The sequence below is a fragment of the Dipodomys spectabilis genome, unplaced genomic scaffold (assembly GCF_019054845.1).
Source record: "Dipodomys spectabilis isolate Male_0828 unplaced genomic scaffold, ASM1905484v1 ptg000032l, whole genome shotgun sequence".
NCBI classification, from domain to species: domain Eukaryota; kingdom Metazoa; phylum Chordata; class Mammalia; order Rodentia; family Heteromyidae; genus Dipodomys; species Dipodomys spectabilis.
In genome coordinates, this window is record NW_024870709.1 from 18,710,006 (window position 1) to 18,737,635 (window position 27,630).

Here is a 27,630-nt window from a genome sequence, read left to right on the forward strand (position 1 = left end):
CTTCCAGAACCTTCCTGTCCTATCATGACTTCAAAGAGCCATTTTGAAATCCACACCATCTCCTTTATATAATTCTTTTAGAGACCCTACTATTACTATTTATGGACCTAAAGTTCAAAGACTGTAGATATTAGGTCTTCTTTTTCTCCAATTTCCTACAGGGTTCCTGGGAACTCAAAGCACAAAGCACTGTTGGGACACAATACCCAGGCTAAAGAAATTTCACATGGTGTCTAACAAGTTATGCTATGCCTTCAACCTTTCACATCATTCCAATTACACACATTGGAAAATTCAAAAGCAGAAGATCTAAAACCCTCTTTTCTTTTCTCTTCTCCTTTCAATTCTTCATTTAATAATCTATTCCTGACTCCTGCTTTGCAGTTGAAGATGCCTCTAATTTCACTTTCTTCCACATTGATCCTGAACGTCAGAGTCAATAATTTCAGTTGCAATTCCATAGTCCTCACTGTCTCCAATTTCCCCTAATCACCAGCCTACAAAACCTAGGAAAACCTACCAAGAGATTTTACACTTATTCCACTACTGCTGAGTGCAAAGCAATTTCTAATACATCATATTTCAGATGATATGTATTTTTAATAATATCTTATGAAGGGCATAAAGAAAAGTGCTGCGAAATGTATAACAATATCAACAATAATAATACAACAATAATATATATGTTTATATTTTCTGTCTGTTGTGGGGCTTGAACTCTGGTCCTGGGTGCCATCCCTCAGCTCTTTAGCTCAAGGCGAGCTCTCTACTACTTGAGCCACAGTGCCACTTCCAATTTTCTGAGTGGTTTATTGGAGATAAGAGTCTCACAGAGTTTCCTACCAGGGCTGGCTTTGAACCATAGTCCTCAGATCTTAGCCTCCTGAGTAGCTAGGATTACAGGTGTGAGCCACTAACAACTGACAATAATAATATTTTTGATATGTTATGTACAAGGTATATTATGTACTGGATATATTATGTGCTAGACACTGTATTATTATTTTAGTTAATCCTATAATAATGCACTGTTATTAAACAGATACTGTCCTCTCAAGAACTGGGAAGAAAAGACATAGATTTTTTATGTTTTTTTTTTATTGTGAAAATACTGTACAGAGGGAATATGGTTACATGAGCAAGGTAATGAGTACATTTCTTATCAAGCATTGTTGCCTCCTCCTTTGTTTTTCCCCCACCATCCCTTACCTCCCACCTCCACAACTACACTCCCCCCTCATTGTAAAGTTCCTTTTTCAACATGTCTTGTACATCTCATTGTTACAATGGGTCAACCTGTATCCCTATTTAAACATTTTGTTTTTTTTCCTTGCCTCCCCAAATTATACAGACATCAAATACAGTGAAAAAAGGGGCTATACCATGGGAGAGGAACATACAAAGCAAAAAAAAAAATCACATAGTACCTTATAAATACGTTAGAAACAATAGCAAGAAAGAAAAAACCACTTGTGTCCCCATCTTGGGGTTCATTTTGCTTAACTTCATCTTATCTGGTCATATGCACATACCTTTTGACCTTTCCTACTTGTCCCAGACATATACTAGTTATTGCAAATAAGGGAAACCATGGGACTTACGTTTCTTTGGGCCTGGCTTACTTCACTTAATATAATTTTTTCCAAGGAAAAGACATAGATTTATATCTTAAAATAACCTTCTGGAGATTTAGACCTTGTACATGCTGGTATTAGCAACAATATTTTCAAGGAAAAATTAAACAATATCTTTTTTTTTATTGTGAAAATACCGTACAGAGGGGTTACAATTACATGGGCAAGATAATGAGTACATTTCTTATCAAGCATTGTTGCCTCCTCCTTTGTTTTCCCTTCTCATCCCTTCCAATCTCCCACCCACCCTCCCTTCCCCAGGCCAAAGTTGTAAAGTTCCTTTTTCAACATAATGACTTGTACATCTCATTGTTGCAATGGGTCCACCTGCAGCCCTATTTAAACGATTTGTTTTTGCCCTTCCCCTCCACAAATTATACCAACATCAAATACAGTGAAAGCACGGGTTATTTTGCACATTTTGAAATTTACAATGTGAAAGAGCTAATTGCAGGCTGGGAAAGTGGCTCAGTGGTAGAGTGCTTGCCTTGCATGCAAGAGGCCCTGGGTTTGATTCCTCAGCACCACATAAGCAAAAAAAGCCGAAAGTGGTGCTGTGGCTCCAGTGGTAGAGCGCTTGCTTTGAGCTGAAGAGCTCAGGGACAGAGCCCAGGCCCAGAGTTCAGGCCCCATGACGGAAAAAAAAAAAAGCTAATTGCTAGAAATTGGGATTTATTTTATATTAATAGTCAACATAATCCATGTTCAGGAGAAAACAAAGCATTGATCTCCTACCAGATCTCTACTCAATTATAAACTTTCTCCAGAGACACACCTCCACCTCTTGTGAGTGCTTGAATTTTATGTCTATTTTAAAAACAAATTATTTGTCATCTTATTTTTAGTTCAGAAATATCTGAATAAAGCCTGGATACAAATATTCTGTCATTTGCATGTCTCAAAGATATTATATGGATATTGTCTCCGATTCTGTGGTTTGACTTTTTCTTAATAGTGTTTTTCTTATATCAATGCTCTGAACTCCTACCTGGAGTTTTGTTTTGTGAAGATGATGTACAGAGAGGTTACAGTTATATCAGTAAGGTAATGAATACATTTTTTGTCAAACATTTTTACTCCCTCCTTTGTTTTTCTCCTACTATTCCTTCCTTCTCCCACCTCCTTCACGCCTCCCCCACAAAGTTGTAAAGTTCATTTCCAACATAATGTCTTGTGAGTATCACTGTTGCAATGGGTCATCCTGTGTCCTTATTTCAGCATTTTGTTATTCCCCTTCTCCTCCCCAAATTAGATAAATGTATATACAAGATGCAAGGTACCAAAATCAAATTTAAATTCATTTATCTTTACATATAAAATTTAAAGCCATCTTACCAATTTCTAAAATAATCTCACTTGAATTTTAACTATGAATATATTGGATCTATAGATAAATTTGAGGTTAATTGATATCTTAATTTACTCAGTCTTTAAATATATGTCTCCACTTTTTAGATCTTTAAATTTTTCTCAATCATGTTCTATACTTTTCTGAGCAGATGGTATATATCTACCACCAAATTAATTCCTAAGGATTTTATCTTCTTAGTGTTTTTGTATATGACTTGTTAAAAAAAATCCCACTGTTCACAGGTAGTACATGAAGCTATAATTACTGTCATTAACTTTCTGTCCTCCAACATGGTGAATTTATTTATTCTCTAATGGCTGGTTTTCAGATTCCTGTTGATTTTTTAATAAAATGGATTTGTCTTTGCAAATAGAGACAGTTTTTTCTCCTCTTCCAGATCATTATGGAATTTTAAAAAAATTGTTTTAGTGAGTTTTTATTTGGTTGAATTTTGTTTTGGGATGTTTGGAATTTTTGCTACATTTATGACATCAGTGTCCAATATAAGCAGTGAAGCATCTTTTCTTATTCCTATCCTTAGTAAAGTAGCACTGGAGCTTTCTCAAGGAAGTACAATGTTCTGTAGAGAATTTTTTTTTACAGCTGTTTATCAAAAGGAACAAGATCCCTTCTATTCCTGATTTTCAGAAAGTTTTTTTTGCATAAATGGGTGTTAAATTCTGTCAGTGTTATTTCTGAATCCTTTGAAATGTTAACATGTAAGATTACATAGAATAATTTGGAGATGTTAATATAACTTTGTGCTTCTAAGATGAATCTTACTTACACATATGTGTTACCCCTTTTAAATATTAAAAGATATAGTTAACATTTCATTTAGTAAGTATTTTAGGTGCCTGAAGATTTGGGGGTTTTATTTTTGCATTTTATGTATTTTATAAAATGTTTTTGTATGTAGACAATGTTGAATTCATGAAAAGAGCTGGAAATGATCCTTTCTGTTCTGCTAAAAGCATTTGCATTAAATTTACTTTTAAATGCATGCTTTTTAAAAATATTTGATTGAATTTACCAGTGAAACAATGTCAGTTTCGTTTTTTTTCTTTTTTTCTTTTTTTTTTTTCTTTTTTTATTGTGAAAATACTGTACAGAGGGGTTACAATTACATGGGCAGGATAATGCGTACATTTCTTACCAAGCATTGTAGCCTCCTCCTTTGTTTCTCCTTCTCATCCCTTCCCATCCTCCCCCATCCCTCCCCCCACCCAATCCTCCCTGCAAACCTCCCCTCCTAAAGTTGTAAAGTTCATTTTTCCACATAACGACTTGTACATCTCATTGTTGCAATGGGTCCACCTGTATCCCTATTTAAACGATTTGTTTTTCCCCTTCCCCTCCACAAATTATACCGACATCAAATACAGTGAAAGCAGGGGTTATGCTGTGGGGGAGGAACATACAAAGCAACAAAGAAACAATCTTATAAATGTGTTAGAAACAATCGCATAAAAGAAAAAAAAAACATTTGAATACATATCTTAGGGTTCATTTCCCTAACATCACCTTATCTGACCTTTTCTGCTTGACTCAGACATATACTAGATATTGCAAATAAGGGAAACCATGGGACCTATGTTTCTTTGGGCCTGACTTACTTCACTTAATATAATTTTTTCCAAGCCTTTCCATTTCCTAACAAATGGGGCAATGTCATTCTTTCTGATGGAGGCATAAAATTCCATTGTGTATATATACCACGTTTTCTCGATCCATTCATCTACTGAGGGGCATCTGGGTTGGTTCCAGATCTTAGCTATAGTAAATAATGCTGCAATAAACATAGTTGTGCTGGTAGCTTTAGTGTGGTCTTGTTTGTAAACATTTGAGTAAATGCCCAAAAGTGGGACTGCTGGGTCATAGAGGAGCTCTATGTGGAGTCTTTTGAGGAACCTCCATACTGCTTTCCAAAGTGGTTGAACAAGTTTACACTCCCACCAACAATGCAGTAGGGTTTCCTTCTGCCCACATCCCCTCCAGCATCTGTTGTTATTAGAGTTCTTGATTTTTGCCATTCTAACTGGGGTGAGGTGGTATCTCAATGTCGTTTTGATTTGCATTTCTTTTATGGCTAGGGAGGTTGAGCATTTCTTCATGTGTCTATTGGCCATCCTTCTTTCCTCTTCAGAGAAGTTTCTCTTTAAGTCTTTAGCCCACTTATTTATTGGGCAGTTGTTTCTTTGAAGATTTGTTGTTGGGGGATTTAATTTTTTGAGTTTCAGATATATTTTAGATATGAGACCCTTGTCCGTTGTATGGCTAGTGAAGATCTTCTCCCATTCTGTGGGCTTTCTATTGATCTTGCTAGCTATGTCCTTTGCCGTGCAGAAGCTCTGCAATTTCATGCAATCCCATTTGTCCAACCTTTCTTTGATTTGTTGTGTTTCTGGGTCTTTATTAAGAAAATTTTGGCCTGTGCCAAGGAGACCTAGGGTTTCTCCTAATCCATCCTGTAAGGTTTTCAGAGTGTCTACTTTGACTCCGAGGTCTTTGATCCATATAGAGTTGATTCTGATGCAGGGTGATATATAAGGATCTAGTTTTCGTTTTCTATAAGTAGTTAACCAATTTTGCCAGCACCATTTACTGAAGAGGCTGTCTTTCTTCCATTCTATTTTTTTAGCTCCCTTAACAATGTCAGTTTCTTTAATTGTTATAAAGCTTTCAAGCTGACTTTTAAAAAAAAGTATGGTAATTTATGTCTTTCCAGGAATTTGTCCATTTATTTAAATTGTTTATTTGTTCTCATTACCATTCCTAATATTCTCTTATTTTCCTTTTAGCGTTTGGGTGATTTGTATAGAAAATCTGTCTTTCTTTGTTTTAATATTGTTCATATATTTTTATATTGTTTGGATCAATCTACTTGGAACTTCATTATTTTTATTGATCTTTTTAAAGAACTACCTTTGGACTTTATTAAACAATTTTCTTTATTTTTTCAGTTTTTAATAATAATGTCTGATTTTATCTTTTTATTAATTTCCTTTTATTTACTTGGACTTCACTTATTCTTATTTTTAAGTATAGTTCATTGATTTCTCACATAAAAATAAGCTCTAAATTTTTCAGAAAATTTGATACTTAGTGCCTTTATTTACCATTGAGCTCAAAATATCTTAACTTTCTCTTGCAAGTTCTTATTTGACATTGAGATTGTTTAGAAATATATTGTTTGATTTCCAGATACTTAATGTTTTAGTTATATTTTGCTGTTGTAACGTGTGCTATCATATAAATTAGGCCAAAGGGTCAATTCTGTTGTTTAGAGCTTGCATAGCCTGACTATCCATCCCCCTTATGTTCTAATTTTTCTATCATTTTCTGAAAGAGCAGTGAAATTTGCCCTGTTATTGAGACACTATCTGTTTTCCCCTTTAATTCTCTGTGCCCTTAAACACACTGACTCCTCAACTAAACTTGTTAACTAGTGATGCAAAAGCTTTCAATAATGTGTGGCCCATAGAAAGCACTCTACAAGCATTAGCTATCTCTAAACACTTTTTTTAACTCAATAATCTAACAGACTACTATTTCAGCCCTAAGAGGCTATCAAACTCATTCCTTAAAAGTCTCTTTTCTAACAGCCACATTCAGTATCCCCTTACCGATTGTAATTCATTTCTACTGTGTTTAAAGCTACTAATCACTATTTCCTTCTTTTCAACTTCTCTTTCCTGAGTTTCTGCCATGTAGTCTCTTTGTTCTTTTGCATTCATCTCTGTAATCAGTTTGCGCCTTATCCACATCTCAACTAGAGGGGTTCAAACAGGATCCAACATGAATACTTCTGTCCACTTCCCTCCCTGGTGATGTACTCACTGTCATTATCTCAGTCATCTCCAAAGATTTCGTCCCCACATCTCTGATCATTTTCCTGAATCTCATATCCACATTGTTACACCCTGATGACTTTTTCAAAGTAGTTCCAGAATCCCAAATTAGGTATGTCTAGGCACAAACTTAAAACTGTAATACCTCATCCTAAAATTCTTGACTTGGGATATATACATATCTACCTATTTTCTTATTTATCTACCCACCTAATGTGATGTGAGCAGTCACTCCAAGTGAAAACATAACATTATGAGAGAGGTCATAGTGTACAATATATGACTGCAGACATTTTATCTAGACTCCTGTTTAATGTCTTACGTCTGATAGTCAATTCTTCCATTTACATGATTAGGATATTGTAATTCAATGGAATGTGACTATAATATTCTAGTGTATATTGATGTTCTGCCAGCTTTGTTCCACCTACATTTTTCTTTGCTTCCCAAACCCATTTAGTTTGCTTAGACTGGCAAGTTGAGCTCTTCCCGTTTGCAAATGTGAGAAAAGTATCTTTTCTATCAAAGTAGTTTGCTTGATAGAATTGTTTTTCTGAAGGGCTCTGCTTTGGCCAAGTGGCTTGCCTCATATTAATTACATTTTAGTTACATATATCCTTTTCTTGAGCACTTTAATTAAGACATGTTGTTAGAAGCTCCTTGAATTTTAGTTGCATACTGTTAATTAAGCCACATCCTTGCAGATTGTGAAGCAGAGCTCAATGTGAGCAGAGGTCAGAGCCTGCTGGGTTAAGGATAAAAAGGGAGCAGCCTGACTGCTCAATGTGATGGCTTGCCAGCCTTTTTGGCATGACACATCGAAGTACCAAGCTATTTCTAACCCAACCTAGTTATTGTTCCTAATGCTACTTTAGTATTTGTCTTTAAAATAAAGATTATATCACTTGTAGAACTTTCCCATCAGTTTTGCGTATTAGAAAAAAGTTAGGGGGCTGGGAAGGTGGCTCATTGGTAGAGTGTTTGCCTTGCATGCATGAGGCGCTGGGTTTGATTCCTCAGTATCACATAAGCAGAAAAAAAAAAGCCTGAAATGGCTCTGTGGCTCAAGTGGTAGAGCACTCCCCTTGAGCTGAAGAGCTGACGGACAGCGCCCAAGCCCAGAGCTCAAGCCCCATGACTGACCAAAAGAAAAAAGAAAAAAGTTAACTTCTAAAATTCCAAACTTTAGCTTCAAATAATATTGTAACAACTTTGAAAACATGGTAGTTTGCTTACACCCATTTTATGAAAATCCCAACCGTGATAGAATGAGAAAAACAAGTGCATGATGTAAAAAGAATGCTTTGGTAAAAGGATTTCAGATATTGATATGGGGATATGTCATGCTGTTTTGATAATGTGATTTCCTAGTGAAATAATTAAATTTACACTGGGATGTCATGTGAAACCACCATGGTTTTTATAAGAATTATGAGATTTCTAGATTAAATGGGAATGACTCCATAACCTAACTAATGAAATAAGTGCATATTTACACCACAGTGTCCCAACTGAATATGAACATTATTAAGTAGGAAAACAGCAAGTTTTAACTTGCTCATGTTCCATCTGAAAAAATTCTTTGACCCAGCAGCATTTTTAATGGGTTTGTTAAATGAAAAACAACATTGATTCATTTCCTTTAAGTCTTTATGAAAAAAATATTTATATGTCCATCTTGATGCATGAAAGTAATGGCTCTCAACATGGCTGCACACTGGAATCATTTAGGTCATTACCAAGTCTCAGTGTCCATGTCACACCACAGATCAGTGAAGGCAGAATTTCTGGAACTGAAAAACAGGGATTGTTGAAATCTCTAAGGAGTCCCCACCTCAACCAGCAAATTGAAAACAACTGCCTAGTCACCATTTGATGATAGTTCTTAGGGTGGTTACCAAATGGCAATTTGGAAATTTATTCTAGATGGAGGACAAAGTGAATCAAACATTACAAGCACCAGAAAAGGGTACCTGTCATGGTGGTTAATAAATCAAAGAGTCACTGTTGGTTTATAGTGGTGAAGGAAACCAATTTTAAATGGATTCTTATGGGTAAGGAAGCAAACAGCACTGAATCCCAGCTGTGTCAGTGTGAGACAATAAATGAATAACTAGATCTCTCTGAGCTCCAGTTTCCTTAACTATGAAATGGTATATTTGTTATTAAGATATGAAAAATTACATAAATTGTATCATCTATCTTATGTGTTTTATAATTCATGTCAAAAGTTAGTTCCGAAATTCTTTCTCCTTTTCCTACACTTTTCTGTATTCTCTGTGACTCAGTATTAAGTTTTATCCAATTTAAATGAATAGATTCGTGATCTGATTAGGTCATTTGAAATCAATGCTGTTGATGCAACCTGCTGATACTTGTCTAGACTAGTTTCTAATAATTACTCTAGTCCGCAGGCAACCTATGATATTGACATGGAATGAAAACCACCTGGAACTTTTTTTTTCTTTTTCACATATCCAAGCTGTGGTTCCAAGAACTCGCAAATGTATCTGAAAGGATCCTTCAGGAACCTTCTAGGGGACATACAGAGGCAGGCAGGCACAGCAGAAACATTATTGTAAGGTTTATTAGAGGGGCCATACCTCCCCAGGAGAGGGAGCGCACAGCGTCGGCCGCCCATCCAAGTCAAGGGTCGGTCTCAGGGGCAGTGAGGGTGGAAGTGAGGTAAAATGCGCGCGCGGGTGGGTCTGGGCAGAGAGGGAGTGGCCAGCTGTAGGGCAGGAACTGTAGGGCAGGACAGAGCTCTGGTTTGGGTGGAGCTGAGGACCAAAGATTGGGATAACACTAACAGTGTCTGCTAGGACACATACCCAAAGGTTACATGCCTAATAAATTTGGGGAAAGTATACTGTGGACCCATAAAGAGAAGCCCAAGGAAAAATAACATAGAGACACTTCAGAAAAGTTATACAATTAAGATATCTCTCCTCTCCTCCACGATTTTTATTGCCATCAATTAGGTGTACATAAAAGGTTTTATTGTGACACATTCATATATACATCCGATGTATCTCGGCCAGACTCACTCCCTTCAAATTTCTCTGGTTTTGTGTGATGACTTCTCCCCCCAATAGGCATCCACTAGCAGTTTCAGTAGTCCCACTCCAACAATATTGGTAAGTGATAAATCCAGCTAGGCAATACCATTCATAAAGTCTTAAGTAGGAGCTTGTTGCACAAAGGTAAGGCTAAGGACTGTTATGGGGTCCAGGGGAGGGGATTCCACATTGCTCCAGGTGAGGATTTTACATCCCACTAGAGTCCACCACGCAGAGACAGCCTCATGTCAAAAGATGAGTTTCTTGGGGAAGTGGATAGCTGACCTGCCAGGGATGCAGCACCGACTCCAGAGCTGTAGCTTACTCAGGGCAGGTTACATAGAGTTACATAGAGGAGCCATGCAAGGCAGGTTTGGCACATTTTCATTGGTTATAGTTATATGACCTTTACATTCATTTGTTCTTTATGCTAAATATCATACATAGTAATTTGCAACAGGCTGCCCTTAGTGGGACCACTCGGCTGTGGTCTTCAATTGGTGGGCTTAAGGCCCTGCTACTGAGGCAAGCAAGCAAGGTTACAGAAGCAAAACATAGCAAAAACATAGCCTTGAGTCACAGGATCCTAGGCAAAACATAATCTGGACTTGGTCAGCATGACCAATACTATCAGTGCTATTGACACTATTACAGAAATTATTTTTATTATAAGCTCCTGACTAATACAGCCACTCAGTGCAGCTGGTGATGAGCCTCAAGGTTGTCAGTAGCCTTCTGCAAAGCTGCCAGTTTGGTAAACTTGCCTGAGGGAGAGATGTTCTTTTGCTTTTTAGCAGCATGCAGAAGGGACAAAGGCTGACTACTGGTAGCCTTTGTCTGGGGTTTTTCTAACTTTCTGCCAGTGAATAGCAGCTCAGCAACTCAGATATTACAGGACTAGACTAGCTAATAGAACTGGCTATTTCTCTGCCCCCTAAGAAGTAAATAACAACTGACCACTAGTTACCTCTAATCCAGTGTGGCTATGGGAGGCACTTCAAAAGAGATAGAGCTCCTGAGGGTCTGGCAGGTGAGTGGATTGGTTTCAGCATTCTTTCCCGATAGCTAATCTGATTAATACTGATTAGTGCCACAGATTAATATTGTCAATGAGTCATAATACATCCAAGAAAGAGCTGAGGACTGGTGAAAGTCAGAGAAGTTGAACCTTGTTTTGCAAATGCATAGCTAAGTATTTTATTTTAATACTTTTACTCTTCAATTTTATATGTACATAATTTCTCAAGTAGCTAAGAAAAAAATCACTGAAATTTTATTTTTCTTTACTTGGGAAGATTGCTCAAAAATTTTAAAAATTAAGTTGATTCCAAGTAAATCAGGCAAATGCAATCTTATCCTGGTGATCCTAATCGACAGTAAACATCATTTTAATAACACTAATAATTCTGCTTCATTTTTAAATTCCATTTTCCTGATAAATTCCTAAAACATAAAATAATTAGATTAAGTTGAATGAGTCCTCTTTATTTAATGTTTTAAATACTACTTTTATACTGTTATAATAACAGTTTATTAAATTATTTAATGAATAGGAAGTTAATCATCTTAGGTAAAGAATAATGAGTCAGTTAACCTTCTGTCCAATAACACAACCGTATATGAATCCTTGGCCATATTCATTGGAATACCCTAGTTTTTCTGATTTGTTTTTCACAGTTGATTTATTTACCAAATAACTCAAATTCACCCTAAGAACATTTTTGTTTAAAATGCTGATAGAAGTAATACATAAACTAGATGCTAGTGACTCATACCTGTAATACTAGCAGTTCAGGAGTCTGAGTTTGGGTAACTGAGGTTTGAAGACATCCTGAGCCAAAAATTCAAATTAACTAGCAAAAAGCTTTCTTGGAGGGTATGTCTCAAGACCTTACTAGCTAAAACAGAAACAAACAAACAAAAAAAGGACTAACATACAACTGCTTCTCATTTAAAAAAAAAAAAAAAAGGCCTTTTTACCAATAATCAGAAGTTGTACTATTGCTTTTAAAAGTATTCAATGATGCAGGAAAAAATTCCTGCAAAGATTATTTCTAGTATCTCTACCAAATTTCAGGGTCATCATTACCCAAATATAAAGAAACCCTGTGTTACCTTCAGTGCCTCTAATTTGTTTTTCCTTCCTTCTTTCTCCCTCCTTCTTCAGGGTTACCCCCAGACTCTGCCTTTTAACATTTCTGTTAGCTTCAGAATCTAACAACATTGGGTCCTGTGTAGGAAATCCATTGTTTTAGTTCAGAACCAAAGACTTGTAGGTATAGGACCCTTTGGCACCCATGTTGTTGAAAGATTTGCAGAGAAAGATCTATGCTTGCACTTTAGGGTCAGGGATTTTGACTAGCATGAAATTCAGGGCACCAATTTTTCCAAAGTTATCTGGCATGTGTTTTGTCTGTTCAATTGTACTGTAAATTGTTTTATACTTGGGTCTTATTTCCTCTGGTCCCTGAGCACTGGGATCTCATGAAATATTCAGGAATTCTCTGTAGTCCAGGCTAGATTTTTGTTTTGCTTTCCGTCCTTATATCAGGACTCAGGATCCCACACCCTTTGATTCCCCCTCTCCTTCCAATACCCAAATAACCCCCATAAAGTTGTTTACCACTAATGTTTTTGCATAATTGGGAAACAATTATCATAACTCCCCACTTACCTCTACTTGAAGATTTACTTTAACTCTTCACAACAAAGTAAGAGGAAGGGAAGGCATAAAAAAAGTCTGGGACTCTTGGGCTGGGAAGGTGGCTCAGTGGTAGAGCGCTGACCTTGCATGCTTGAGTCCCTGGGTTCAATTCCTCCACCACATAAGCAAAAAAAGAAAAAAACTGGAAGTGACGCTGTGGCTCAGGTGGTAGAGCGCTAGCCTTGAGCTGAAGAGCTGAGGGACAGCGCCCAGGCCCAGAGTTCAGGCCCGATGACCGGACCAAAAAAAAAAAGTCTGCGACTCTAAAAAGCAGTAGAGTCATTCCCTTGGAGACTGCCCCTACCATTCACATGTGACCTTAAGACCAAGATTTCAAAGAGGTGGGACCACAGTGATTCAAATTTCCAAAACTATCCTGACTATCAGATATTCATCTGATCTGGTTTTCCTTACCTTGGAAGAATGCCACCATATTCAAACTCTCCAGGGATCTTCTAATGGCAAATAAATTCACGATTAAAGTTGTTTATCCATGATATAAAAGTGTTCATCCATGGTTGGATATATAACAGAATAGTCATTATCCTTGATCTGAATCCTTTCATCTCCCACTGAGAGTATAGCTACCGTAAGTTACTCCAGTGTTCTGCTGTCATGTAATTACCATGGTGTGAAGACTCTGGGTCTATGTTGAGGGGGCAGAATGATGCAGGCTCCAGCCTCAGGATTATGTGAGGACTGTGTTTGGGATTAGGAAAGCTCTTGGAACGCCAGGCTAGAGAGGGAAAATGTTCTCTCTCCCTATCTCAAAACACATGTCACAGACTCCTGGGAGCTGAAGAAGTAGCTCTTCTGCTTGCTTAAACATAGATGAACAACTGGTCAAGCATTTTCCTGAGATTGGAGAAGTGGTTTGAGCTTGCTCTAAAATAGTTTAGATAATAATATAACTAGACATTGTCTCATAGGTCAAGCAAAAATGTATCTGTGGAAATTTTTTGTGTGAATGTCTTCTGACCAAATCTTGGCAAAGATTATGCTTGCTTGTCTTTAAATACCCACTAACAATAAAGCACAGCATGCAGTGGCAATTGCTGTTTGCACGCTGCATCCCCTGTGTCCTGGTGATTTCGTGACCCTTACCCAGGGACCCCAACGCACTAGACGTTGACACTCTGGCAATAAACATATCACCAAAAATAAGTAAGAGGTAGTAATCAACAAGAACTAATTGGTACTGCGTTTACATTCATGGTTTGAAATAATTTCCTCTTCACTGACATTAGTTATTATTGCCTCTTTCTTCTCTGTACCTTAATTCTTGACTCCATTCTCAGATGTCATCTGACAGCCCCTTATTCTGAAACCCATCTGAATTCTTTTCTCCAGATGTGGATATTGCTCCAGGAAGTTCTGGATTCATTAGCTGCTGGATGAAGACCATTTGAACAGAAAGGTTATACCACTCTAGGGCCAGGACTTCATAATGAATTGATATACACACAGAGAGAAATAATCAAGAGTAAATACCAAAGAAAACTGTATTGATGACTGGATCTAGAAAGACATTAGCATGGTCTCCATTCCCAGTCTTTCCCAGGTCCTGAATAACTTACTATGCATCCTATCCTCTGTGTAGTATAGTCTCTTATGAATGACCTCCTTTTTTTAATCTGGTTTAACATCCTACACAAATCCATATTAATTCCATTAACAACGTGAACAAGTGGAGGGTCTACATGCAAATATACTGCATTACATGACCTTTTTTTTTTTTTTTTTGGTCCGGTTGTGGGGCCTGAACTCTGGGTCTGGGCGCTGTCCCTCAGCTCTTCAGCTCAAGGCTAGCGCTCTACCCCTTGAGCCACAGCGCCACTTCCGGCTTTTTTTTAATGTGGTGCTGAGGAATCGAACCCAGGGCCTCAGGCAGGCAAGGCAAGCGCTCTACCACCGAGCCACCTTCCCAGCCCCATTACATGACCTTTTAAAAATTATTCCAAAATATAATTGTCATTTGCATATTATTTACTTTCTCATTTATATTATGAAAGCAAACTTTTGTGTAAAAGAAGTATGTCAATTTATGAAACAGGAGAATAAAAATTATAAATTTGAAATGCACCATATGAACCAAAGCAAGATTTAGGAAGAGACAGGTTATTTTATTTTGTGCTTTCCATATAAGCAAAAAGGAGCCTGACAATATGCTGCCTTCATAAAAATAAAGTCAGTAGTCATATTCCAAGGACACTAGATGATAACATCTTTAGAATAATTGGCAAGACACCCAATGAGTAATAACTTTTGCAAAGCATTTTGAGGACAGTAAGCAGGCACAGAATTAACACAAATGACAAGGATTATATTCTCAAAACACTAATTTTAGAGGTCTTATGCAACATACCATTTAGCCAAGATATATAAAGACAAGTGACATCCATGTGACCATGAATTCTTCAAATCAATACAAAAAAAAATGTTCTTGGCTAAAGCTATCTCTACTTGGGTTAAAGCCCCACCAATTGAAATTGCAAGACGTCCCTCCTTATTTTTTTTATCTTCGATTGATCTCAGACAATCTTTGGAATTCCCAACTATAATGCCTTCTATGGACTATGTATATTTCTTCTTCTTCCTACACATAGTAGGACAATAAGAGAGTGTTTTCAAACATTCAGGCTACTGTAGCAAAAAAAAAAAAAAAAGATGATATAAATGCATTTGTCCCTGTTCTGGAAGCTGGAAACTCTAAGATCAAGGTCAGAGCAGATTTGGGCTCTGGTAAAGACCTGCTTTCTTCAGACAGGTATCATCTCACTTTAACTACATATCATGAAAGGCACTAGAGGGCTTTCTTTCCATTTACTTATTTTCTTTATTCACTGACTTGGTTGTTTATTTATTTCAACAGATATACAAAAGTATCAATGTTGTACATATTAATGTATAATACATGTCTATATTACATTAAGTTAGATTCAATATATTTATCTCCTCAAACATTTATCATAGACTTATGGCAAAAACTACAATTCTTTCTTCTAGTTTTTAGAAAGGTCCAGAATACTCTTGTTATCTGTAGTTACACAACTCGTAAAAGTACCTCAGAACTTCTAGCTCTTATCTAACTCGAAGTTAGTGAACATTGATAAGCTTTTCCCATTTCTTCTACCTCTACTTACACTCCCTGGCCTCTAGTAACTACCATTTTGAGAAGAAAACACTTCTTGCTTTAAGCTGTGGTAGAAATTTATATAAAGATTTATGGATAATTGAGATTTTTAATGAAATGTGTCTTAGGAAAGGTGTCATGAACAACAGGAGCAATGCTTCTATCTTGCAATGCAGTGAGAAGCACCTGGGGTAGAGATTAAAATGTAGACTGTTGGACTGTACTTTGAAAGTTTCTGATTCAGTGTGTTATGAATGGAAACAAGAATGTACAGTTATAAAAAGCCCCAGGTTATGCTGATGATTCTTGCCCAGGAACTACGCCATGAGAACCACTGAGCTAGAAGAAAAGTCTGAAAGGAAATGTGCCAGATCTTCTGTAATGTTTCTCTGAGAGAAACACTAGCTAAAGCCATTTTGAAAGAAGCTTACTTGAGGAATCTTCCTTCAAAGGCTGAAGTATAAACACAAAAATCTTGGAGTAAGAGGAGAACTTTAAGACGAGAGAAGATTAAGAGCTCCATCTCAAAATGATTATCTTCTTTCAAGTCAATACTACCTCTTCTCGTAATAACAACCAATTTCCCAGTTGTTGTGTGTATTATCGTTGGACTTTCACTCCATCTCTGCTAATGTCTTCAACTTCTTTGGAACCTTGTGCTCCTTCCAGAGCAAGATATATCAATCACAAAGTTCCTTTTCTGTTCTTACATGGCCCCTGAGCATTTCCAGAGAAAACTTGTATTGTTGTAGATTGGTTTCTAAATGGCCTTAAGCAATGCACATGTCTTTTCTTTGTCATTGATCAATTCCTTTTCTATAGCAACTGTGCTTTGTCTTCGTGATCCACACCTCCACCTCCTTAACAGATGACAACGGCTCCCATTCAAAGTGAAAATGGTTTGTGACACATTTAAAAAATGCTCAACTTACTGCCAATACACCCCTGCCACAACATATATACACTCATAACTCACTAGCTATACACGTACTTCACTTATCCTCTTTCTCGTGGTACATAGTGAGGACGAAATGTATTTATAGAAGGACTATTTATAAAGATTGATGTGAGTATGGGAAATTCAAATCACCAGTTGTACCATGACCAAATGTGAACCTAAATGTCAGATTCACAGAAAATCTGGACCCAGAGGCAGGTGACAATATCACAAGTATCTCTTTGGGCTGCTGTCATCTCTAAAACAACAGACAATAATTGTTCAGGTCCCTGCTGCCACATTTTCTGCTTAGTATCAAACCACAGACACCAGTTTCTATTTAGAAATCACAACCAGACATTCTTTTGTGTTTAGCTCTGTGTGTGTGTGTGTGTGTGTGTGTGTGTGTGTGTGTGTGTGTGTGTGTGTGCATGCCAGTCCTGTGGCTTGAACTTAGGGCTCTAACATTTTAGCCCCTTCTTTTTTGGTGGTTAATAGAAGATACGAGTCTCACAGGCTTTTCTGCTCAGGTTGGATTCAAACCACTATGGTCAAATATCAGGCTCCTCAGAGGCTATTACAGCCATGAGCCACAAGTGCCCACCTTTATTATTTTAACCAAAACTTCTTAGAGACATTTCATGGCACTCCCAATTCTTCCCACAATCCTGAAGATAGAACTTGCTGACCCTATACTATAGTTTTAGATAGATAGATAGATAGATAGATAGATAGATAGATAGATAGATAGATAGATAGATAGATAGATAGATAGATAATTGAGCTGGACACCTGTGGCTCATGCCTGTAATCCTAGCTACTCAGGAAACTGATCATGATTCAAAGCCTGCCTGGGTAGAGGAGGCCCTGCGAGACTCTTATCTCCAATTAACCACTAAAAAAAAAAAAAAAACAAAAAGAAATGGAGCTGTGACTCAAAGTGGTAGAGCACTAGCCTTGAGAAAAAGGGCTCAGGAATAGCACCCAAGTTCTGAGTTCAAGCCCCACAACCAACTATATATATATATATGTATATATATATATGCACACATACTAAGTATTAGGTGTCACAAACTGAGTATATTAGTTGCAAGGCCCTTTTGATATTTATATTCATATTTATATCCATATATATACTCATGTTCATCTGTTTTGAATTTTATTATCTTCACCTGAAGATAATGAAGGGAGTTTTTGAAAGTTGAAGCAACTCTAGTGAGCTTACACTAGTAAATGGAGGAGTCAGACTTTAGGTGCAAGTTGGTTGAACTTGTGGGCTCACAATATGAGACTTTTTTGATAATTGCTTTGGCTTGATGTGTATCTGACAATTCCTGTATTTGAGATGTAACCCACAATGCAGGTGTGCAGGTTGTGAGTTCTCTGCCCTTGTGAACGAGTTAATGTCATTACTATGAGAGTAAATAAATTATCATGAAAGTGGATTAATTACAAAAGTGAGTTTGGCTCTTCAATGAGAAAAATAATAACTGTGCCTACATCAGAGTATCTTTCAGAATTGGAGAGTAGGACACTGGGGACATGAATTAAAAATTAGAGCACTTGCCTAGCAAGCGTAGGTCTAGGATTTAAACTGACAGTATAGCATTTGCAAAAGTAGATTCAGAAAATTGAAATTGCCTGCGACTAGAATTTCTTGAGGTTCTCACAGAATTAATTTTACCATCTTTCTTCTTTAAATATTATATAAACTTTGTGCAAACCCTCCATCAATTAGTCCCAACAAAAAGTGACTTAAACTACTCCCCTGAGAGCTAATGATTTAACCTGAGGACAATGTAATTGGATAGCACAATAACACAGACACCTGAGCATAAATAAGCACTAGATTAAAAGTATTCTGTACAGACAGAAAGTAAATACATCATTACGGTATTCTCACAATAAAAAATTAAAGTAAGGGCTGGAAAGGTGGCTCAGTGGTAGAGCGCTTGCCTTGCATGCCTTAGGCCCTGAGTTCCATTCCTCATCACCACATAAGCAAAAAGAAAAAAGCCAGAAGTGGCGCTGTGGCTCCACTAGTGCTAGCCTTGAGCTGAAGAGCGGAGGGACAGTACCCAGGCCCAGAGTTCAGGCCCCACAACCGGACCCAAAAATAAATAAATAAATACAATTTTAAAAATTTTTTAAATTTTAAAAAATTTAAAAAACACACAAGGAAAGGATACCAGTTGATCCATTGTAACAATGAGATGTACAAGACACTCTATCAGAGGGGGGTGGAAGGAGGAGTTGGGGAGGTGTGAAGGGAAGGGATGGTAGGCGAAAAACTTTAGAAGAGGGGTAATAATGCTCAATAAGAAATGTAGTCATTACCTTATTTATGTAACTGTAACCCCCCTGTACAGTATCTTTACAATAAAATATATATTAACAAGAAAACAAAAAAGAAAGTAAATACATCACAATCCTAAATCAACAAGTTGGCAAATATGAATGCTGAATATAACTGATGAGACCACAAGCTCTATTTAGAACACTCTTGATTATCAGTAAAATTATTTCAGATTCAGAGTACTGTGTGTGATAAGAGTAGAAGAGGCATGAGAAATGCAGTCTCTGTTGAGTGACCCCATCTCTCAGCACAATGAGGATCCCAGTAGAAACTTAAAATACAAAAGTACATGAAGGAATCTGGTACAAATTCTTGTCTGAAGGTAATGAAGGTAAATAGTTCATTGTATTTCTAACTGTGAGTTGGGAGAAAACAATGCAAAAGGAAAATGAAGCCCATATGTGATTGCCTGCATTTATTTTTCCTGTTTTCTATTATTGTGATTTTTGGAACTGGAGGTTCATGCTCCAGGCCCAAACTCCTGGAATTCTACCTGTCAGGACCAGCCCTCTCCCACCCCCAGCCCATGCACCTCATAAATAAATGACAATGGGGAGGGACTAAGAAATGAAAGACAAAGAAAGGAAATTTGTTTCATGACAAAGAAGCCACAGGAATACCACATTTCAGTCCACTTTGGGTAAAGACATGAAGTCATAGTGTTGAAGAGACAAAGAACTGGGAGAAGGCATGGTCTAAGTATGGTCTGGCTGATCATTATTTCAGTCCTTGTGTAGGGAAAGGTTCCAAAGACAGGGTTATCACTGTCATCACTGATTCAGATAAAAACTGAAACTTCCTAATGCTTCCAGTTCCCTGTCATAAAAATGAATCAGTCCTGGCATTCCTGAAACCCAAGGTGATTGCCAAGGGAGTGCAGAGAGAAGAGCTTAGAGCAAATAGAGGCAGATAAGGTATGCCAAAGTTTCACTTGCTTTTTTTTTTTGAGGGCTCAAGTAAAGGATCAGTCTTAACAAAAGCAGCATTTAAGCACCTACTACACTTTTAGAAAGTCAACTAGGCTTCTGAATGTAACATTGGAAAGACTTGTGGCAAACTGCAAATTAATTTATATGAGATAAATTCTGTTATCTAAAATATGACAAAAGTTTTTATTCTCACACACACACACACACACACACACACACACACACTAGCATTTAGCAACCCTTTTATTAAGGATAATGTAACTGCTACAAAATGTGATACTTAGAGAAATCAGTTGAACTATCAAGTGATTTACCTTCTAATTTTAAGCTCGTCCACTTTCTTACAGCATTGATATCTATAATTAAAGCCTATATATCTATTTCCATACAGGGTCTCCTGTCAAATATTTCACTTAAAATATACTTTGAAGATGATCTCAAATGCCAAAACTATCTGTCAGGCAAATTAAAATGGAAAATTATTTTTGTGTATAGCATAGAAAATATCAACAATTTTCATAAGTTACTATAACTCTAAATAAACACCACTGCAAAAAAAATTAGCCAACTGAGAAACTAGTCAGGTCTCAAATTTAACAAGCCATTTAAATTTTATGATGAGTCAATGGGGGATTGGAAGTAAATAAAAATGAATCTACCACATTTCTAATATGTCATCTTGGTTTTGGAGTAAGTATCTTACAAGTGACCATTGACATTTCTAAATAGATTCCCAGGGAAAATACATAAGGACTGTAAGGTCTTCTAGTATTAAAGATGCACATGGAGAATTTTAATGACTGTTTTGATGGCTCTTTTGAGCACTCTGTTATTTATTAGGCCCTATGATCTAATACTGGGTACAAGAAATATGATCATATGCCATAACTCTCTTAACAAGCTAAACAGAATGGAGATGATTAAAGAAAGAAAGTTAATAGACATAAAGCAGGAAGGCCAAGAAAGTAATAAAAAGTAATGAAGAAAGTAATAAGAACAGAAAAAAGAATCTAAGAATATTAGTTGGCATCATTGAGAAATGAGAATGCCTAATAGAGATGCTGAAAAAGCTGTATAGCTGAAATATATCAGAGCTGCTTTCAGTAAAGAAAAATATTAGATGTTATAGTACTGAACAAAAATATAAACAGAAGAGAACCCATGTTGATTACGCCTATACAAGCTCACTCTCAGAACCACTCACATCAGGGACCTTGTTAAGAGACATGAATTTATGGCTCCACACAACATTTATTGAATCATAATTTCTAGAGGTGGGACCCAAGAATCTATGCTTTAGTAAATGTTCCAGGTGATTTCTAAAGAAGACTTAAGACTGCATACTTTTTCTAGAATTATCTTAGTTGCCCTCTACAAATTGTGTTGCTATGGGAAATTTGGAGACGACTTTTTCTGTATTACACAATGGACTTCTCCCAGTTTTCTAGAATGCAGGTCTTTAAATTTCTTCTGCCACTCCATGTACTTAGCAGTATTTGGCTTCACCGAATATCTGAAAAGCAAAATAGCATTGGCAACACAAACACAAATAGAGGAGCAAAGGTTCATCACTTGTAAGGTATTTGTAATATACTTAATCATGTTTTATATCTGATTGTGTTATGATATGTTGTTATAAAATATAAAGTAGTTTACATTATTAAGCGATCAATTATAACAAGTGAAACATTACCACTTTAAAGTAAATATATTTAAGGGGTTTGAAACTATAGTAACAATTATAACTGAGAGTAATACCTCAGATTTCTACCTCCACTGTGTCTTTTCCTAAGAATCAATCACTGGCAAAGAATTATTAAAGAAAGATTAATGGAACAAACATCTTATAAAAAGTATTCATCTTGGGCTGGGAAGGTGGCTCAGTGGTAGAGCACTTGCCTTGCATGCTCAAGGCCCTGGGTTCGATTCCTCAGCACCACATATGCAAAAAGAAAAAAGCCGGAAATGGCGCTGTGGCTCAAGTGGTAGAGCGCTAGCCTTGAGCTGAAGAGCTGAGGGACAGTGCCCAGGCCAGAGTTCAGGCCCCACGACCGGACCCAAAAAAAAAAAAAAAAAAGTATTCATCTTACATCATTATGTTCTGATTGCTCTTTTTCATTTTTGCCATACTCAGGATTGGAGCCAGAACCTTTCATATAGTAGGCAAGTGACACTTCGAATTAAGTAAAGGCATAAACTAGAGCAAGAATTATAACCATGAGTGGAGTGTCCTCTTTCAGAAGGTGACATTGTAACTACAGTAGTGACCTACAAAGAAAAACTTTTCTTTTAGGGCAGGTATCATTTTATGAACTCACTTCACTTGCAAGTTGAGCTTCTGAGTTATTTGTCCATATATCATTATTATTATAATGGGTTATATGGTTATGTGGTTAATTGACTCCAACTCATCTCATTTAATCTTTTTTTTAATCTTTTAAAACCAAATTCATTCTTATATCTATAGAGATTACTAAACACTCTGACATTTTCTTAACTTTTTCCACAAAATGATCACAAAATTCTAATATACTGATTTTTAAAAATTATTTCCAATTACATAACTTCTATATTCTGAGATAAAATATAGTAAAAAAATGTTCTCAAAGAAATTTTGTATTAAAGATAAAATTATTTATTATTTCTCATAATGAACTTAATGCAATACTTTTTTATATTTCATTATATAATGCCTAAGTATATATTAACAATATTTGCTTTTAATTTTCTTCTTCAATAGACAAAGAAAAAGACAAAGCCAGAATTTATGTAGTTACTGTTACTGTTTCCATTGGGTTATTTAAATGACAGAAAATCCAAACTCCATTTTGCAATCCATATTCTGGAAAACATGCACATATTCTTTTTAAAGGACTGTTCTACACAAAAGAAAAAATTCCCAAAGCCTCTGAACTGTTTTTTTTTTTTTCTCCTCCTCCTTTGTTACAGGTATCCATATTTTATCTATATTAACCTTTAAAAACATGGATTTCCTAAACTCGTCCGAACAAAACTTGACCTCAGAAGAACTGTTAAACCGAATGCCGTCCAAAATTCTGGTGTCCCTCACTCTGTCTGGGCTGGCACTGATGACAACTACTATCAACTCCCTTGTGATTGCTGCTATTATTGTGACCCGGAAGCTGCACCACCCAGCCAACTATTTAATTTGCTCCCTTGCAGTAACAGATTTTCTTGTAGCTGTTCTGGTGATGCCTTTCAGTATAGTGTATATTGTGAGAGAGAGTTGGATCATGGGACAGGTAGTGTGTGACATTTGGCTGAGTGTCGACATTATCTGTTGTACATGCTCCATCTTACACCTGTCCGCCATTGCTTTGGATCGGTATCGGGCAATCACAGATGCTGTGGAGTATGCCAGGAAGAGGACCCCCAAGCAAGCTGGCATTATGATAACAATCGTTTGGGTTATATCTGTGTTCATCTCTATGCCTCCTCTCTTCTGGAGACACCAAGGAACTAGCCGTGAGGATGAATGTATCATCAAACACGACCATATTGTTTCTACCATTTACTCAACGTTTGGAGCCTTCTATATCCCACTAGTACTAATTTTGATCCTCTACTACAAAATATATAGAGCAGCAAGGACATTATACCACAGGAGGCAAGCAAGTCGCATTGCAAAGGAGGAACTGAATGGCCAAGTCCTGTTGAAGAGTGACGAGAAAAGCATTAAACTGGTCTCCACATCCTACGTGCTAGAAAAGTCTTTATCTGATCCATCAACTGACTTTGATAAAATGCATAGCACAGGAAAAAGTCCCAGATGTGAGCTCAAACATGAAAAATCTTGGAGAAGGCAAAAAATCTCAGGCACAAGAGAACGCAAAGCAGCTACTACCCTGGGATTAATCTTGGGTGCATTTGTAATATGTTGGCTTCCCTTTTTTGTAAAAGAATTGGTTGTTAATATCTGTGAAAAATGTAAAATTTCTGAAGAAATGTCAAATTTTCTGGCATGGCTTGGTTACCTGAATTCCCTCATAAATCCACTAATTTATACAATCTTTAATGACGATTTTAAGAAAGCATTCCAAAAACTTGTACGATGCCGATACTAGCTTAAAGGAAGTTTATTATGAAAAGGTAGAAGTTCTAGTTTTGTGGAGGGCTACAAAAGAAATGCTAACATATAGAATTATAGAGAAAATATATTGAAACTGCTAAAATAAGAATATAATTTGTTGTTTTAATAGTACCACGAATATAAAATATATTGATTTGACCATCATTTTAGAGCACTCAAAAATAGGAAATAATTTATGCAGGTTATAAATAATAGTTTTGTCTATGCAATGTACCTAAGAAGCCAATTGAAAAAATATATATGTGTATAATATTAATGAAAATTATTTTCTATATTTATATGTTACAATTACAAAGGAATTTTCAATCAACATATTTCATCCATAATTTTTATATAATCCTATCATTTCATTCTGTAATTATTTTATAGAGAATATATAATTCATTAAAATTTACATAATTTTCTTACATCTAATTACTCACCCCTTCTCCATCTTACCCCAAGCAAAAAGGAAAAGAAGAAATTACAACTACTACTTACTTTGGGTTGAATAAATATAAAAGTCAGAGTTGACATTGTATTACACTAGTAAAGAAAATTGCCATAGAATGGATTATATATGGTAAATTAATTCTGAATGATAATCTTATATATACTTAATATGTTCTATTTGTTTGAAAAAATATCATAGCCAGGTATTATCACTTGAATCAAAAGCCTTACCCTAGGAGGTATGGAGAGGGAAGGTGTTATAATTGTCCCTTATTTACCTTGAAATGAAATTATTCCTGTAATTATTTATGTCTAAGGCTTTTTAAATTTCTTAATATATTTTAATGTTAACAAGCTCAATTACTAAACATGTTTTGCTTTACACTTTACTTCCATGCCTTTGACTTGATCCTTTTTAAAATTTTTATTAGCCAAAATATAATGAGAACTCTTAGACCTTTAGTGGCTTCAGAACAATCTGTAGATTTCCAACAGTTAAAAATGGACCAGATTATGAGGGCCTATCACCAACCAAGATGATTTACAAAACATACTCTTTTCTTCCTTTTATAATAATGCTAGAGATAAATACCTAGTGCTCTACCACTGAGCATCATCTTCAGCGAACACATACCTCTTAAAACTGCAACTTTGTGTGTACTATAAAATGTTCTTTCCTGGTGGGGTGCTTATGAGTACATTATATCATTTTTAATGTAGTTGTGACAAATTACTTTTAATCAAACAAATATTTACAATGCATTTTCTTTTTACATGTATTTTTATTATAAATATGATGTACAAAGGAGTTACAGTTACATGTCAGATAAAGCGTACATTTCTTTTTGAACAATGTCACCCATTCCCTTGATGTCTCCTAGGTTTTCCCTTCAATCTCCACCCACAGTTGTAGAGTTCATTTTCAATATAGTGTCTAGTGAGTACCACTGCTGCATTTGTTCGCCATTTGTTTCTCCATTTCTGTGCTCCCTCTTACCTTCCTAAAGACAGATAAATGATCCAACAAATGATAAAGAACAGGGCTCACATTTTATATAAGCCATTGGGAATTATACTAGATTGGGATATGAGAAGGAAATATCAAAAATACATCTTTCTATAATATAATCATTCTTAAAAAAGAAACAATACCAAATGAAAACTACTATAAAGAACAAGGCTGTGACAGGGAAATTCCATAACATTCTTATGATGGTACACAGGGAAAATACATCAGATGTGGTTGAAACACAGCAGGAAGTTTTCAAAAAGCCTGTATTTTGCCAGGCTCAAAGACCTATGCCTGTAATTCAAGAAATTTGAGAAGCACCTCTAGGGGAATCATATTCCCAAGCTGACCCAAACAAAAACATGAGACTTTATCTGAAAAAAAAATAATTAAAGCAAGAGGTCTGGAATTATGGCTTGAGTGATAGAAGTGTTTACCTAACAAAAACAAGTCCTGAGTTCAAACCCTAGTACTGAAGAGATTAAAAAGAAGTGTATCTAAAATCATTTTCTGCTTATTTCTCTGTCCCTTTTTACTTAACAAATGATTTTGTGATATATTCACGCAAAGACCTGACAAAAGATTTTTTAAATTAAATTAGATCCATCTCAAAAATTCTTAGGTTGTATTAGGAATCTCCAAGAGACACACATCAACAACTCAAAGGGACAAGTTTCAACCTAGGTGAGGCTGGGCCAAGTACAAATATTGTATCTGTTTTTAGTTGGACTGAAGCTTAAATCTAAAAATTAATGTCCCATGTGTCAAGGAAATTGCATCACCGTTTCATGCTTGGGGAGAATCAACTTTACTTTTCTGAGTGTATAATAATATTTTTTATCCAAGGGGCCACACAATCTATTGGAGTAATTATCCCTTTATCTGGGTCACCTACAGGCTGAGAGAAGAGAGCAAGCAACCCCTCCTCAATAAATAATGATGATTTCTCTCTAATATCTTGAAAGGGTAGCTAATACAGGGACTAGTGATCTGCAATTTGTACATTCTTTGAACTTTATGTATTTCACTTCACATGTTTATATTCTTTTTGTTTGTTTGCCCAAGTCAAGGATTCAGATTCAGTACCTTATACTTTTGCTCAGTAGCTGGTACTGTACCACTTGAGCATGCCTCCAAACTCCTAACATGCTATAAGCTTTTGGAAAAAAAGTACAAACGATCAAAGCATAGGATTTTACAGAATTTTTTTCGCATCTCTAATGTAGTAATCACTGATTATATATTGGGTTGCTAAAAGTAGAAGAAAATATCAACACCATAAAAATGATTAAATATGAGCTTACATCCTACTAGAATTTTTATCTAATAGCACCAGAAAATTAAGTAATGGTTTGAATTTTCATTTTTGATTCAATTATTTTCAAATGAAGGATGAATAACAAGCAAAGACAAGAAACCAAACAAGAAAAGAAGTTATACAAATAGATACTAAAATCAGTCTAGTACTTAGAAATTACTTTGTGCTTAAAAATCCACTTCTGCTAGTGACACGTGGTCTTTATTTTAAACTTGGTAAAGAATATAGATCACTGAAGCTAATAGATTTTGTTTTATATTACAGTAAACCCACCAGGCCAAACAATTTATTCATGTATTTGTAGTTGATCATCCATCCTTAAATATGTCTGTATTTCTGAATTTCAAAGCAACAATTCTCTTTTCCTTTTTCTGGAAGGCTTGATCCCCAGCCAGTCAGCCTCTAACAGAACCTATGGCACCATCCTTCCTTATTTACATCATTATGTCAATAACAAATTAATTCCCTCAGCCAAGCTTAATCTTCATATTCACAGGCTCAATTTTTAATATTGTCTCTCTTACCCATTTTTCTAAAATCAAAGCTAAATGAAGAGAATTGGTCAGGAGTCAATTACCAGGAAATGTTTTGGCTTTTTCCATTAAATAGCATGAAAGTGGAAAAGATTATAGATAGATAGATAGATAATTGATGAAATGCATTTGTCTGCTTTGAGTATGAAACCATTTTCTCAGGTATTTATACATAACTATTTTTAACTTACAGGTCAGAAAAATCCAGCTTACTGAGTTACAGTAGAAAGGAAATATAAAGGATTTTGTCCATAATATATTCCCAAATCCGTC

General features: G+C 36.0%; 1 protein-coding gene across 1 annotated transcript in view; it reads left to right on the forward strand.

The window, feature by feature from the left end:
- Positions 1–24,142, forward strand: part of Htr1f (5-hydroxytryptamine receptor 1F) — a 53,893-nt gene extending 29,751 nt beyond the window's left edge. The window contains exon 2 of the mRNA XM_042676705.1: positions 22,904–24,142. Coding sequence (XP_042532639.1) covers positions 22,939–24,039 — 1,101 coding nt within the window. The 5' untranslated portion in view covers positions 22,904–22,938 and the 3' untranslated portion in view covers positions 24,040–24,142. The remainder of the gene's footprint in view (positions 1–22,903) is intronic.
- The last annotated feature ends 3,488 nt before the right edge of the window (positions 24,143–27,630 follow it).